At 64.6% G+C, this 15,713-nt stretch overlaps 1 protein-coding gene across 31 annotated transcripts in view; it reads right to left on the bottom strand.

The window, feature by feature from the left end:
• PLEC (plectin) overlaps nt 1–15,713 on the bottom strand; it is an 83,498-nt gene that overhangs the window by 41,035 nt on the left and 26,750 nt on the right. For 30 of the 31 annotated variants that reach the window (XM_085574013.1, XM_085574008.1, XM_085574010.1 and 27 more), the window contains 24 exons: nt 13,629–13,744; nt 13,432–13,538; nt 13,228–13,347; nt 12,053–12,148; nt 11,555–11,682; nt 10,963–11,056; nt 10,724–10,878; nt 9,988–10,300; nt 9,441–9,518; nt 8,905–9,066; nt 7,379–7,483; nt 6,892–6,987; nt 6,692–6,817; nt 5,956–6,108; nt 5,448–5,602; nt 5,252–5,378; nt 4,989–5,172; nt 4,260–4,417; nt 3,659–3,837; nt 2,977–3,115; nt 2,540–2,896; nt 1,761–1,844; nt 1,536–1,640; nt 1,250–1,348 (listed from right to left, as the gene is read on the bottom strand). In XM_085574013.1, coding sequence (XP_085430139.1) covers nt 1,250–1,348; nt 1,536–1,640; nt 1,761–1,844; nt 2,540–2,896; nt 2,977–3,115; nt 3,659–3,837; nt 4,260–4,417; nt 4,989–5,172; nt 5,252–5,378; nt 5,448–5,602; nt 5,956–6,108; nt 6,692–6,817; nt 6,892–6,987; nt 7,379–7,483; nt 8,905–9,066; nt 9,441–9,518; nt 9,988–10,300; nt 10,724–10,878; nt 10,963–11,056; nt 11,555–11,682; nt 12,053–12,148; nt 13,228–13,347; nt 13,432–13,538; nt 13,629–13,744 — 3,436 coding nt within the window. Of the gene's footprint in view, nt 1–1,249; nt 1,349–1,535; nt 1,641–1,760; nt 1,845–2,539; nt 2,897–2,976; nt 3,116–3,658; nt 3,838–4,259; nt 4,418–4,988; nt 5,173–5,251; nt 5,379–5,447; nt 5,603–5,955; nt 6,109–6,691; nt 6,818–6,891; nt 6,988–7,378; nt 7,484–8,904; nt 9,067–9,440; nt 9,519–9,987; nt 10,301–10,723; nt 10,879–10,962; nt 11,057–11,554; nt 11,683–12,052; nt 12,149–13,227; nt 13,348–13,431; nt 13,539–13,628; nt 13,745–15,713 lie in introns of those variants that run through there. The other variant, XM_085574033.1, reaches the window with a different exon arrangement.

Raw genomic sequence — 15,713 nt, 5'->3', positions numbered from 1 at the left:
ACAGGGGACACATGACAGCACAGGCAGACAGGCAACAGGAGCCAGACAGCAGCGCAGGAAGCCACGTTCCAGAGAGAAGGGACAGAGAGCGAGCAGAGCCCAAGCGATGAAGACGATGCGAGCAGCGTGCACATCACCACCCTGGCTCCCCCTGCGAGGGGCCCGGCATAGACAGCCCCTGCCGTGGGGAAAGGAGAGAGACGGCCGGAGCACTGGGAGCAGAAGAGAGGGGAGCGGTGCAAGGGCGGCGCCAGCAGAGCCTTCCCTGCAGGGAAAGCCTCAACAGGAGAGAGCAGTTCAGCTGGTTCAAACCCCTCCCAGCCCTCTCCAGGCACCTGGGAGCAGGGTCTGCCAAAGGACCAACGCAACTGGCGCCCGGCTTGCGCCCGTGCCGCGGCACGCGCAACACATGCACTGTGAGCGAGGCGGCCGCACGCTCCGCAGGGCCCGGACACAGGCAGCGCATGCAGGGGAGCCAGATCCCACAACAGAGCCCGGTCCTGGAGGAGCACAGATGTAGAGGAGGGCCAGGAGGAAAGGGTGAGCCGTGGGGGAGGCGGAGGGTGCCGCGGGGAGAAGGCATGTGCAGAGTGAGTACCTGGTGCACGGCTGCCAGAGTCATCCTGGTTTTTTACCCTCCATTAGATCCCCACCAACACAAATATTCCCCAAGAAAAAGCACTGGCAAAGCAGCTCCAAGGGCAGAAATCAAGAGTTAGAGAGGTTACCCCGCGCCAGACCCCGCGGGCCAGCGCCCAGCACAGCAGCATGCACAGGCAGGTGCTGACTGCACTACGTGTATCTGGGAAGTGCCTCCTACCACCAGTCACACCAGAGCCCCCGGTGCCCAGAGCCAGCTTGGCTCGGAGACCTGCTGGACACAGAGCCAGCAGCCTTGCTCCCAGGAGCCCAGCAGGGAGCAGGAGCTAGAGGCTGTGGGCCAGTATTAGTTATGGGTCTGGAGCCACAGCCATGGGCCAGTATTAGTTATGGGTCTGGAACCACAGCCATGGGCCACTGTTAGTGATGGGGCCGGGACTGGAGTCACAGCCATGGGCCAGGGTTAGTGATGGGGCTGGAGTCACAGCCTGGCGTTAGTGGTGGGGCCAGAGTCATGGACGTGAGCTACCATCAGTGATAGGGCTGGAGTCATGGCTGTGGGCTGGTGTTAGTGATGGGGCCAGAGACCCCGTGAACTGCGTTCCTTTTGGTTATACAGCTGGCCATGCCGCCCTGCACCGCTCCCTACCTCCTCGTCCTCCAGCCGCCGCAGGGTCTCGGTGATGAACTTGATGTACTGGGTGGTGAGCGTGGTCAGCTCACTGTACTGCGTCCGCAGGTCCACGTACTGTGGAGACAGTGGGTCAGCACGAGAGAGGGGAGCTTGCCCATGGCCCACCGGGTACCCCAGCAGTCATGGGGCTGCATGGAGGCACAACCACGTGCCACACCCCCAAACCCACCCCTTCAGTGAGCAGCTACGCCCCAGGAGCTGCAGGACACCCAGGGCAGCGGCAGTGAGACCCCTCCCTCACCTCCTGGATGATGCTGTCAGACGCTGACTGCACTTTGGGCTTCTTGGCTGGGGACGCCACCGGCTCCACCTGTGCCTTGAAGCTCACCAGCTGCAGCTCGTAGTCCTGATGAGGAGAGGGTGATCAAAGCTCTGCTACATGGGACGAGCCCCCTGGCCACAGGGCTGAGCCCATGCCCTGCAGGACACTGCGCTGCCTCCCCAGCCTCCCGGGCAGTGGGCCCACCTTGATGGCATCGATGTACTGCTTGGCATAGCGCTGGCACTCCTCCACCTTCTCCTTGTGCTGCTCACACTCCTCCAGCAGTTTCTGCAGAGACATGTGGGGGTGAGCCTGTGCACCCCATGGCCACCCCAAGAGCACACCTCACCCCACCTTGGCCAGGGTTGGCCCAGAGCACCTCTTGCCCTGCCATGTCTGGGAACGGCTGGGAGCACCCCACACCCTGCTGCAGCCAAAAATGGTCAGGAGCACCCTCCACCCCACTGGGGATGGCTAAGAGCACCCACCACATGACATGGCCAGGGATGGTCCCCCTCCTGCTGCAGCCATCCAAGAGCAACACTCAACGTGCCATGGCTGGACACGGCCAGGCACTCCCCTCACTCTGCCACAGAGAGAGATGGGCAGATCTGCACTCTGCTGGGGATGGCCAGCTGAATCCCTTGCCATGCCACAGCCAGGGATAGCTGAGGGCACTCCTCATCCTGCTGGGGAATGCCCAGGAGCATCCCTCAGCCTGCTGGGGATGGCCAGGAGCACCCCTCACCCCATTGGGGATGGCCAGGAGCACCCTTCACCCCATTACGGATGGCCAGGAGCACCCCTCACCCTGCTGGGGAATGCCCAGGAGCATCCCTCACCCCATTAGGGATGGCCAGGAGCACCCCTCACCCTGCTGGGGATGGCCAGGAGCACCCCTCACCCCATTAGGGATGGCCAGGAGCACCCCTCACCCTGCTGGGGATGGCCAGGAGCACCCCTTGCCCCACGGCCAGCCCTACCTTCTCCTGCAGCAGCTGCTCGCGCACGGCCCGGCTGTCGGTGATGGGCACGGCCTGGATGGCCTCCTGGCGCTGCCGGGCATCGCGGATCCACTGGCGCAGCGCGTCGCAGCTCTGCCGGTAGTAGCCCAGCTGGCGGCCCAGCTGGTCCAGCTCGCGCTGGCGCAGGTCAGCCTGGCCCAGCACGGCCTGCCAGCGCTCCAGCAGCTGCTGCACCCGCTCCCGGTACCGCTCCAGGTCCACGTCCCGCTCGCTGTGGCCGCGGACCATCCGCTCGTTGACGTCCTTGGCCTTGCCGAGGTCCGTCTCCAGCGTGCTGAAGAAGGGCTGGTGCCCCTCGGCCTCTGCCCGCAGCCGCTGTGGCAGATGGGCACCGGTCAGGGCCGGTGTCCCCGGCCACCCCCGGCTCCCCTTGGCACCCCCAGAGCCCCTGGCACCTTAAGCTCAGCCTTGCTGGCCTCCAGCTCAGCCAGGTCGGCCGGCACCGCCTGCACGTCCTTCAGCTGCTCCTCGTACTTGCGGAGCAGCTCCTCAGCCCCCTGCGTGCTCCGGATCACCAGCCCGATGGTCTTCAGCCTGCGGCAGAGGGACGGGAGCGGGACGGGTTAGCCAGGGTCAGGATGGGAGCGGGCAGCTCAGCAAGAGCAGCACTGCAGACCCAGGAGGGAAGGAAAGGGGAAAAAAGGGGAGAAGGAAAAAAAGAGAAAAAGGAAAAAAAAGAGAAAAAGGAAAAAAAAAAGGGAAAAAGGAAATAAAGGAGGAAAGGAAAAAAGGGGAAAAGGAAAATAAGGGGGGAAAGGAAAAAAGAGAAAAAGGTAAAAAGGGGAAAACAGGAAGAACAGGGGGAAAGGGAAAAAAGGGGATAAGGGAAAAAAGGGAAAAAGGAAAAAAGGGAAAAGGAAATAAAGGGGAAAAGGGAAAAAAAAGTGAAAAGGAAAAAAAGGGAAAAGGAAAAAAAAAAAGGATAAAGGAAAAAAAAGGGGAAATAAAGGGGAAAGGAAAAGAGAAGAGGGAAGGAAAAGAAAGGGAAAGGCATGCTGCCTCTCCCCAGGGCCTCCCAACTGGCCAGGCTCGTTTCCAGCCCACGGGCCGTTGAGTGAGGTGCCAGGGCTCACTCACTTCTCCAGGTAGATGCTGGAGAGGCTGTAGACCTGCTCCATCTTCCGCAGGGTGACCTCCAGCTCGGAGCGCAGGACGGGGGCTGAGCCCGCCTGCTCCGGCTGCGCCAGCACCTGCTCCGTCTTCTCGCTGACTTTGGCCAGGTTCTTCTGGATGCCCTCCAGCTCCAGGTGTGTTTGCTGCAGGGAAGGAGTCCCTCAGTCCTTGCTGCCTGCAGGTCAGGGCCAGCCCCCCACCAAATGTTCTCCCTGTCGTGGACCCCAGGAGAGGAACAGGGAGAGGCTCTGCAGCCCATCGGTGCAAGTGGACCGGGAAGGTTTAGGAGGGATATTGGGAAAACTCCTCCTGGAAAGGGCTGTCCAGCCCTGGCACAGCTGCCCAGGGCAGGGCTGGAGTGCCACTCCCGGGGAGATTTCACAGCCTGTGGCTCACTTGGGGACATGTCGGGGTGGCCTTGGCAGTGCCAGGGGACCGGGTGGACTCAATGGGCTCTGAGGGCTTTTGCAACCCAAACCATTCCCCCAGGCCCATCCTGGGGCACTGAGCTCCCCATCTGTGCACGCTACACGTGTCACAGGCGTGTCACAGGCGTGTCACACACCTGCTGCTCAGCCTGGCGCTGGGCACACTCGCGCAGGGGGTCGGCCTTGAGGGGCAGGCGCAGGCGATGCACGGTGCGGCTCTCGCAGCTCTCCAGCTGCAGCCGGATGTCCTTCAGCTGCGAGATGTAGCTCCTGCACAGAGACTCGTCCTGCTCTCCTGCAGGGACAGGGACAGGGGGGCGGCTCAGGGCCCTGGGACACCACGGGGACACCGCGGGGAACCGCGGTGACACCAGGATGGCTCTGCAGCATGGGGACCCACAGCAGGGAGAGGGGACACGGGGATGGCTCAGCAGCATGGGGACACCCTGGGTACCCACAGAAGGGAGAGGGGACACGGGGATGGCTCAGCAGCATGGGGACCCACAGCAGGGAGAGGGGACACAGGGATGTCCTGGGGACACCCTGGGTACCCAGAGAAAGGAGAGGGGACACGGGGATGGCTCAGCACCATGGGGACACCCTGGGTACCCACAGGAGGGAGAGGGGACATGGGGACGGCTCAGACGGTGGGGACAACACGGGGACCCATGGTGGGAAAGGAAGGATGCAGGGATGGCTCAGCACCCTGGGGACACCCCGGGAGCCAGGGTGAGGAAGGGGGAGACTGGGACAGCTCAGCAGCATGGCAATACCCCAGGGACACCACGGGGACCTGCGGGTGCTCAGCACCTGGGGAAACCCTGGGGCCCCCCACCCTTCGGAGGAGGCAGGGAGGGAACACCCACCTTTCTCCTGGCTACGCAGCAGCAGCTCGTATTTGTGAGTGCAGGCATTGTAGTCGCGCTCCACCTGCAGCCGGTCATCGGGCTGGAAGCTCTGGGAGTCCTGGCTGTCCCGCAGGAACTCCTGGTAGTGGCTCTCCAGGCTGGACAGGACCTGGCGCACCTCCTCGGCCGACAGCGTGCGGAACTGGGGGGGACAGGGCCACGTCAGCCCCTGCTGGGACCCCCGGGACCCCCCTGCCGCTGTGGGACCCCCAGGAACTCACCGTGATGTGCGTCCAGGACTGGATCTGCTGGATGTCCCGGATCAGGTACTGCCACGCGCGGAGGCTGCGCAGGTCCTGGTGCAGCTGCTGCCACAGCCCCAGCAGCTGCTGGTGGGTGCTCTCCAGCCTGTGGGGACGTGGAGTTAGAGGGGGGACACAGGGGAGCCCGGGTGGGGTGCAGGGTCACTGTGCCCACCTGTGCACGGCGTCCAGAGCCTCCTTGTTGGGGGGTGGCAGGAGGAAGCAGACCGAGGGCACGACGGCCTCGCTGCCAGCAGCGCTCAGCACCCGCCACTGCTGCGGCTGCGTGTGGTTCACCAGGGCACAGGTGTCGTTCTTGTGCACCGTCACCTGCGGGGCAGGGGGTCAGGGTGGGGTGCGAGCCCTTGTGTCCGTCTGTGCCTCTCCCCTATTCCCCAGTGTCCCCCCATATTCCCGTGTGGGACTGCTGTGGTCTCAGTCTGGGTGGGGAACCCCTTGAGTCCCCTCACGGGGCTGGGGCAGCGTGAGAGAAGGGTGGGAGGTCCCCCATGTGTCCCCTTGTCCCCCAGGGTGGTGTCAGACCAGAGGGGGGTTCCTCCTGTGTCCCCTCATGGGGCTGGGGCAGCATCAGAGTGGGCTGCTGGACCCACCATGTGTCCCCACATTGCCCCACATCCCCCCCAGGGGGACCAACCCTAGTCCAGCCCTCGCGTCCACCACACCTCCATTTGCTTGTAGTCGCAGACAGCCTGGATGGGGGGGCGGCCCTGCAGGGGGGTCGAGGGGCTGCGCGGCTTCAGCTGCACGATGGTCCTGGCACGGCGGGAGAGACCCCCCAGCTGCGCCCCCAGCTCCGCCAGCTGCTCCTTCTGCTCCTGTGGGGGCAGGGTTGGGGCACCTCAGGATTTGGGGTGTCCCATGGTGTTGAGTGGCATCAGAACTTTAGGGAGATACCAGGTTTTTTTGAGAGCTCAGTACTATCAGGATGTCCCAAAGGTTTTGGGAGCTCTTGGGATTTTGGGGGGGGTCCCAGGAGTTCAGGGAGGAGTCAGGAATATGAGGCAGAGGGGGTCACCCCGGTCTGTTCCAGCAATGGACGTGTTGAGGTCACTGGCGTGGCTGCAGTGGGGGTGACACCCCAGCACTCTGCAGCTGGACACCCCAAGGGCTGCTGGGGGACTCTGATTTTGGGGATCATCCTGGGGTTGTGAGCCCCGCTGCGGGGGGCTGTCACCTCAGATTGCCAGGGAATGGGGTCACCCTGCACGTGGGGTCAGCCTGGGGTTGCCATGGGGCTGGGGATGCCCTGAGGATCTTGGGGGGGATCCGCTTGGGCTGCCCCCCTGGGCTCCCACTTGCCCTCGCTACAAGGTCATGCAGCAGGGTCACCCTGGGGGTCATTCTGGAGGTCTCCCGGGGGTCTGGGGGTCTCCCTGGGGGTCTCGGGAGTGCCCTCACCGCCAGGTCCTGCAGCAGGTCCTCAAGGCGTGTGGCCGTGGTGCCACGGTCGCAGCTGAACTTGCGCCGCATCGTCTCCTCCGTCTTTCGCAGCAGCTCCTCGGCCTCCCGCACCTCGGCGAAGAACTGGGGGGCCGGGGCTCAGCACCGGGGTCACGCCCTCCCTCCCACCCCCTGCCCCTCCCCGGCACCCCCCGTACCTGGAAGTAGTTGCTGTTCTCCTTCAGGTGGGTCTCGATGCAGCAGCAGAGCTGCAGCATCCAGCTCCACTGGGTCTGCAGCGCTGCCAGGAACGCCTGGGGGCAGCGGGGGGGACAGCGGGGCTGGCACCGAGAGCACTGGCACAGGCACGGGTGCGCACGCCCGCACGTGACCTGCACCCACACCTGCACCCACATGTGACCTGCACCTGCACCCACACCTGCACCTGCACCCACAGCTGCACCTGACTTGCACCCACACCCACACCTGACATGCACCTGCACCCACACCTGCACTGCTACAGGCTGCCATGCCAATGACCCCAAGTGCTCACTGCACCCCAAACCAGCAACCACCAGTGCCCGCTGCACCCACACCAGTGACCCCCAGTGCCCGCTGCACCCCACACCAGTGACCCCCAGTGCTCACTGCACCCACACCAGTGACCCCCAGTGCCCCACCATGTGCCCCCAGCCCCACGCCCACCTCCAGTGTCTGCGCCCCGGGGTGCTCCTCACGCAGCAGCCGCTCCCCCGAGCTCCGCAGCTCCTGGATCCGCCGCTCCCGCAGCTCCAGCTCCCGCATCAGCGCCTGGGCCGGGGGTTCACACGTGTGTAAGCCCAGGGTGGGGCTCAGGGCTCACACACGTGTGTAGGACCCGGGGTTTCAGGGCTCACACACATGTGTAGGATATGGGGGGGTTCAGGGCTCACACACATGTGTAGGACCTGGGGGTTCAGGGCTCACACATGTGTGTAAGCCCAGGGTGGGGTTCAGGGCTCACACACATGTGTAGGACCCGGGGTTTCAGGGCTCACACACATGTGTAGGATATGGGGGGGTTCAGGGCTCACACACATGTGTAGGACCTGGGGGTTCAGGGCTCACACACGTGTGTAAGCCCAGGGTGGGGTTCAGGGCTCACACACATGTGTAGGACCCGGGGTTTCAGGGCTCACACACATGTGTAGGACCTGGGGGTTCAGGGCTCACACATGTGTAGGATATGGGGGGGTTCAGGGCTCACACACATGTGCACAGCTCTGTGTGTAGGGTTACATCTGGGGCTGTGTGTGCAAGGGGGAGTCTGGGGGTGCTCAGAGGGTTATGGGGGTTCTGGGTCTGGGGGGAACACGGGTGCTCAGTGCTGCAGAGCAGAGAGGGGACCAGGTGACACAGCCATGTCCGTGTGTGGGGATGGCACACGTGTGTGTGGTCATGGGTGTGTCCATGTGCAGCAGCTGTGTCCTCCTTGCGTGTCTGCCCACGTGCATGTCCATGTCCATGTCCACACCCATCCCTGCACCCATGTCTGTGCCCATCCCTGTGCACGTTTGTGTCTGTGCCCATCCCTGTGTCCACGTTACGTGCATGCCCATCCCCATGTCTGTCCCTGTGTCCATGCCCATCCCTATGTCCAAATCCTGTCCATGCCCATCCCCAGGTCCATGTCCATGTCCACACCCATCCCTGTGCCCATGTCACATTCATGCCCATTTCCATGTCCATGCCCACCCCTGTGTCTATATCGTGTCCATGCCCATCACCATGTCCTGTCCATGCCCATCCCTGTGCCCATATCATGTCCATGCCCATCCCCGTGTCTGTGCCTGGGTCTGTGCCCATCCCCATGCCCATCCCTGTGTCCGTGCCTGGGTCTGTGCCCATCCCCATGCCCATCCCTGTGTCCATGTTGTGTCCATGCCCATCCCTGTGTCCATGTTGTGTCTGTGCCCATCCCCATGTCCATGTTGTGTCCATGCCCATCCCTGTGCCCATATTGTGTCTGTGCCCATTCCCATGTCTGTGCCTGGGTCTGTGCCCATCCCCATGCCCATCCCCATGTCCTTGTTTTGTCCGTGCTCATCCCCGTGTCCATGTTGTGTCCGTGCCCATCCCCGTGTCTGTGCCTGGGTCTGTGCCCATCCCCATGCCCATCCCTGTGTCCATGTTGTGTCCGTGCCCATCCCCGTGTCCATGCCCATGCCCATCGCCACCCGCCATGCCCGTACCGAGTAACTCTCCTTCTTGGCAGCCATGGCGGGGTTGTTGTGGCTCCAGTCGAAGGCCACCTCCTCCTCCTCGCGCTCGCTCAGCCACAGCAGCTCTTTGGTGGCGGCGCTGACGAAGCCATGGAGACTCTCCAGGTGCCGCAGCCGCGACTTGGAGGAGTTCTGAGGAGGCACAGGGGGTGGGGTTTGCAGCTCCTCGCCCTGCACGGCCTCATCCCTGCAGGGCTGCCCCCTGCACACCCTCTGTCCCCCCTTATCCTCCTCCCCACGTCCCCCCCAAGTCCTGCATCCTCCTGCCCCACATCTCCCCATCCTCCTCCCCACAGCCCCCCCAACACTCACCCCCGGCACAACCCCCCCCACCATTGTCCCCATTTCTGTCATACCCTCCTCCAGCAGCTCTCTCCCATGTCACCCACCCCGCCAGGTCCCCCCATCTCACACCCCACCATCAAGGCCCCCTCATGGCACACACCCGCTCCCCAGCAGGTCCCACCACGTCTGTCCCCCATTCCCGCCCACCCCTCCAGCCTCACCAGCAGCTTGGCGTACTGCAGCTCCAGCTTGCCCAGGCACTCCCGGTACGCGCTGCTGGGGCCGGGGGACAGCTGGGCCTGCAGGAGACACCGTCAGCCCCAGGACCCCCACCCCGGCTGCCCCACAAGGGGAGCGACAGCAGGGACTCCTGGGGAGGGCAGTGGAGGGGCCACACCAGGGCTGCAGGGGCTGTGGGGGATGCCCTCGGGGCACGGTGTCCCCCACCCTCCCAGGGCACCTCAGCCCCCAGAACAAGAGCACAGAGGCTGTGGGGGCTGGGATGGGCTGCAATCCCCAAACCAGCCCCCCACCAGGCTGTGCACAGCCCCAGGAGCAGAGGTGGGTGAGCCCTGGGGGCCTTGGGGAGCAGAAAGAGGGGTGGCCATGGTGCTTCAGGGACCCCGAGGCACAGAGCACAGGCAGCCCCACAGGAAACGCTCAGGAGCAGGGGAGGGGACAGCACTTGGGGGGACCCCTTGAAGCAGAGTGGGAACAGCCCCAGAGGACCCCCAGGACTCAGGGGTCGCCAGCGCCCAGGGGTCTCACCTCATCAGCCCGTGCCCGCTCCACCTTGGCACGGAACTCCTCGATGGCGCGGTGCAGCCCACGGTGGGCGCCCAGGTGGGTCTCCACGGTGGGCAGGTCCGCGCCCCACTCGGCCGTGGCCACTCGCCGCTGGTTCTCCTCCACCCAGGCCAGCAGCTCCTGCAGGTACCGCAGCGGAGCCTCGTCCGGCTCGGGCCGCCGCTGCGCCGGTGTCACCGACACGGCTGTCACCGCCGTCACCGGCGCCCCCGACTTGAGCCGCAGGTTGTACTCGGTGCGGATGGACACCAGGCGCTCGTGCAGGCGGTACACGCTGCGGGGAGGGAGGTGTCAGTCGGGCACAAGGGCCGTGGGGACTCCGGGGGCAGGAGGAGCTTTGGGGTGCACAAGGGTTGCAAGGGGGTACAGCAAACATGGGGACTTTGGGGACACGAGAGGCTTTGGGGGCATGAGGAGCTTTGGGGTGTACAGGGGTCACAGAGGGCTTTTGGGGAGAGTATGGGTGGCTTTGAGGGGTACAGGGGACATGGGGGGCACGGGTGTCAGAGGAGGCTTTGGAGGGTTTTGGGGGACATAGAGGTGGCTGGGGTGCAGGGAGCATGGGGGACATGGGGGACATGAAGGGCTTTGAGGGGCAGGAATAACAAGGAGGACATGGGGGGCAGGAAGGACAAGGAGAGCTCTGGGGGGACAGGGCCACGGGGACAAGCCGTGGGGACCCCCGCAGGGCCCGTACCGACGGTACATCTGCTCGCCCTGGGGGTGCCGCCCGTCCTTGAGGGTCTGGACATCGTTGAAGAGCAGCCGGATCATGGCATCCGCCTTGTCCAGGTCCCTCTCCACCTCTGCCGCCTTCTGCGGCGCCTTCCCAGCCGCCAGCAGCCGCACGTCCTGCGGGGGCAGGGACGGTAAGGGCAGGGCCATGGCCGGGGCTGGTGCCACCAGTCCCCCCGCCCCGGTGCCACCGGCACTCACTGCCTGGAGCAGAGCATCCGCCTGGTTCAGCTGCTCCTCACACAGCCCTGACTCCATCTGCAGCTTGGTGACCACGCGCTGCAGCCGCTCCAGCCTGCGGGGACACGGGGAGGACACAGAGGGACACGGTCAGCAGAGATCAGCTCCCGATCAGCTGTGCTGGCCATGCACAGCATGGGTCCTGTGCCACGCTGCACCCTGCTCCCACATCCTGCTCCCAATCCCCGTCTTCCTTTTCCCATCCCCATCCCACTTCCAACCTCAATCCCAATCCCCTACACCCCATTCCACTTCAATCCCCATCCTGCCCCCCATCCCATTCCCAAAAGCCCCCACCCCCATCCCACCCCCCATCCCCCCCATCCCCAGTCCCTGATCCTGCCCCCATCCCTCTCGTGCCGGGCCGTGCCGTGCCGGGCCGTGCCGGGCCGGGCCGCGGAGGTTTCCCAGCAGGAGCGGTGACTCACAGCCCTGTGGTTCCCCCTCGGGGGGGCCGGCACACCCCACCCCGGCCCAGCCCCGCGGTTTGGCAGCGGGAGGGGGGTGTGGGTGCCAGCGCGGCCCTGCCCGCCCCCCGGCCCCCCCTACTCGCCTCTCAAACTCTGCCCGCAGCAGCTTCTCCCGCTCCAGCACAGCGACGTGCAGCCGCCCCCACTCCTTCTCCACGTCCAGTGGGTGGTACCCGGGGGGCACCTTCAGCTGTCCCGACTGCACCGCGCCCTGCACACCCCAAAATGTCACACACTGCCCCAAGGGGCGTGCTGGGCACTGCCACAGCACCCTGGCACCATCATCCCCCTGGGACCCACCCCACACCCCCAGGACCCCTGACACCCCGGGACCCACAGCCCCTGGCACCATCATCCCCCTGGGACCCACCCAGAGCCCCTCAAGGCCCCCAGGACCATCATCCCCTTGGGATACATCCCCAGCTTCTCGAGACCCCTGACCACTGGGACCCCCACACCTCAAGACCTGAAGTCCCCAGGGTCTCCCCCTCAGGCCCCCCCACACCTTGGGATCCCAAGCTCCCAGGACCGTAACCCCACAGGACCCCACCTCCAAGCCCCACCCCAGCCTTGGCCGGTACCTCCAGCGCCTGGAAGATGGCTTTGGAGCGGTTCTTGTCGGCCTCCCGAGCCGGCAGCTCCGTCTCCTTGAACTTGAGGAACTGGCGCCAGAGGATCTGCCGGGGAGGGGGGCACAGCTGAGCGGGGACCCCCAGCTGCTGTTGCCCCCTCCCCAAGCATCCGCCCTCCCCGCCCTGCAATTTTCCATCTGTGCAGAGCCGGCGGGAAGGAAGTGGCCGCGCTGGGCTTTGCCAGCGGTGACTCACGGCAGAGCCAGGAGGGTGAGTCAGAGGGGCCCCCCCTTGGGGCACCCGGCTCTGTCACGGCTCCGAGCCCCCAAACCCTGCAGACCCCCAGACTGGCACCGGAGAGGGCTCCGTGCCACAGCCGCACCCGGTCTCAGGGTGACACAGCTCAGCTGGCCGTGTGCTGCCACGGGGGCTGCCACACTGAGTGGGAGCCACCCACGGCGGGGCTGCCGGCTGGCTGGCACCCCTCACTGGGCACGAGCCACCCACAGGGGGGCCACAGGCCAGCTAGGATTCTGCCACACACTGCCTCGGCTACCAGTGGCTCCCGGGGCTGGTCATCCCTGTGGCAGCACCGTGATCCCCGTGCCCATGGCAGGCCAGCAGCATTGTCCCTGTCCCTGTGCCCATCTCTGTGCCCATGCCAGGCCATCAGCATTGTCCCTGTCCCTTGTGCCAATACCTATGCCCATTCCAGGGCAGCAGCACTGTCCCTGTCCCTGTGCCTATCTCTGTGCCCATGCCAGGCCATCAGCACTGTCCCTGTCTTTCTGCATCCCTGTGCCCATGGCAGGGCAGCAGCACTGTCCCTGTCCCTGTGCCCATCCCATGCCCATGGCAGGCCAGCAGCACTGTCCCTGTCCCTGTGCCCATGTCAGGCCATCAGCACTGTCCCTGTCCCTTGTGCCCATCCCATGCCCATGCCAGGCCAGCACCGTCCCTGTCCCTGTGCCCATCCCTGTGCCCATGCCAGGCCATCAGCACTGTCCCTGTCCCTGTGCCCATCCCCGTGCCCATGGCAGACTATCAGCACTGTCCCTGTCTCTTGTGCCCATGCCATGCCCATTCCAGGCCAGCAGCACTGTCCCTGTCCCTGTGCATCCCTGTGCCCATGCCAGGCCAGCACCGTCCCTGTCCCCGCTGCCAGCCCGTGCCGGTGGCCTCACCTCGATCTCCTCGTAGCTGGCAGGGAGGCGACGCTCCTCGAAGAGCGCCGAGTGCTGCCGGCTCCACTGCAGCAGCCCCGTCACCACCTCGTAGTACTCCTGCCAGCGCAGCTGCAGCTCCTGGGGAGGGGGACACGTGTGGGGCTGGGAGTGATGCAGGGGGTGGCAGCAGCCCCCCAGCAGCCCCCCAGCCCCCCGACTCACGTTGGCCTTGACGCCGTCCTGCACCTCGGGCACGCGCGGCATGGCATCGTACAGCGAGGACACGTAGGTGATGATGGACTTCTCATCTGGCTGCGCCACGTCCACGTCTGGGGGAGGGAGGGGGTCAGCTGGGGCACCCCGTGCTGGGGAGGGACGGGGCTTGGCAGAGGGACCCCCCAGTTCACCCCAGCCTGTACCTTCGGGGTCCAGCAGCCGCGTCACCCCCAGGTCCCGCTCGGCCACGGTGAAGGCCTGGTCCAGGTTCTCCAGGTTGCTCTGGCGGTACACCCGGCTCATGTCGATCAGCATCGGCCTGCGGGTGGGGGTCAGCAGGGCTCAGTGGGGCTGTGGGACCCCAAAATCCCGAGGAGGGCAGGTCCCCCCTTTTCTGGGGCCTCCCTCCCCTGCCCGTACTCCTGCCACGCCGTCCCACACTGGGGACACCGGTGGCAGGGGAGACCCCACAGCCAGCACAGGGACAGGACGGGCTGGGGACACACGCCGTCCCCAGTGGGAACCCCGATAGTCACAGCCCCCACATCCTCTGAACTGGGCACTGTTATTGTTGAGGTGGTTGTGATATAACATAGTTTTAAATGGTAACTCTTTATTATTGAAGATGGTTGACTTTTTATACACTTTTTAATTGGTTATATTTTTTACTTTAATTATTGGTTATAATAAGTTAATAATACTATTGGTGAAAAGTAATAGTAATTTTAGTTAATTTTTTAAAAATACTTTGTTTAGTTGTAAAGATTTTTTTTTCTTTAATTCTTCTCTTCCCTTGGTTTCTTTGGTTATAGTTTTGGAGAAATTTTTTATTAGATTTTTTTGTTTGTTTCTTAGTTTCCTTCTGTTCTTTTAGCTAACAGGCTGTTAGCCCTGTCCACAGGGCACCCCAACCCTGCATGGGGCTGATACCGTAGTGCCCTGCGGGCCTGACACCCCAATGCCCCATGGGGCTGAAACCCCAGTGCCCCATGGGGCTGACACCCTGGGCCCCTGTGGGGCTGACACCCTGGGCCCCTGTGGGGCTGACACCCCAATGCCCTGTGGGGCTGACACCCCAGTGCCCTGTGGGGCTGACACCCTGGGCCCCTGTGGGGCTGACACCCCAGTGCCCTATGGGGCTGACACCCCAGTGCCCTGTAGGTCTGACACCCCAATCCCCTTTGGGGCTGACACCCCAATGCCCTGTGGGACTGACACCCCAGTGCCCTGTGGGGCTGACACCCTGAGCCCCTGTGGGGCTGACACCCCAGTGTCCTGTGGGGCTGACACCCCAGTGTCCTGTGGGGCTGACACCCCAATGCCCTGTGGGGCTGACACCCCAGGGCCCTGTGGGGCTGACACCCCAATCCCCTGTGGGGCTGACACCCCAATCCCCTGTGGGGCTGACACCCTGGGCCCTGTGGGGCTGACACCCCAATCCCCTGTGGGGCTGACACCCTGGGCCCTGTGGGGCTGACACCCCAGTCCCCTGTGGGGCTGACACCCCAATCCCCTGTGGGGCTGACACCCCAGTGTCCTGTGAGGCTGACACCCCAATCCCCTGTGGGGCTGACACCCCAGTGTCCTGTGAGGCTGACACCCCAATGCCCTATGTGGCTGACACCCCAGGGCCCTGTGGGGCTGACACCCTGGGTCCCATGGTGGGGCCAAGCTCAGTGCAGCAGTGCCGTGGTGCAGAGCACAGCGCAGCTGGGACACGGCACGGTGCAGGTGACTCCCCCCACCTGGCACAGGCCTGCACATATTTTCTCTCCCCAAAAGCACGCAGCGGTCCCAGCAAGACCCGTGGGGACCTGCCTGCCCCCGCCCTGGCACGCCAGCGGTGGGCACGGCGCTGGAGCACGGGCTGATGGGCTGGGACTCGTCAGGAGCACGTGCTCACGTCGCCCCGAGGAGGATTGGCACAGCCACCCCGGAGAACACAAGGTCAGCACGGCTGCCCCACGAGCATGGGATCAGCATGGCTGCCCCACGAGCACAGGATCAGCACAGCTGCCCCACGAGCACGGGATTAGCACGACTGACCCACGAGCACGGGATCAGCACGACTGACCCACGAGCACGGGATCAGCACGACTGCCCCACGAGCACGGGATCAGCACGGCTGCCCCACGAGCACAGGATCAGCACAGCTGCCCCACGAGCACGGGATTAGCACGACTGACCCACGAGCACGGGATCAGCACGGCTGCCCCACGAGCACAGGTATGGCTGCCCCATAAGCACAGGTATGGCTGCCCCATGAGCACAGGATCAGCACGGCCGCC

The sequence above is a fragment of the Lonchura striata genome, chromosome 2 (assembly GCF_050655825.1).
Source record: "Lonchura striata isolate lonStrDom1 chromosome 2, ASM5065582v1, whole genome shotgun sequence".
Classification (NCBI taxonomy): domain Eukaryota; kingdom Metazoa; phylum Chordata; class Aves; order Passeriformes; family Estrildidae; genus Lonchura; species Lonchura striata.
This window is presented reverse-complemented; position numbering and strand designations above follow the sequence as displayed.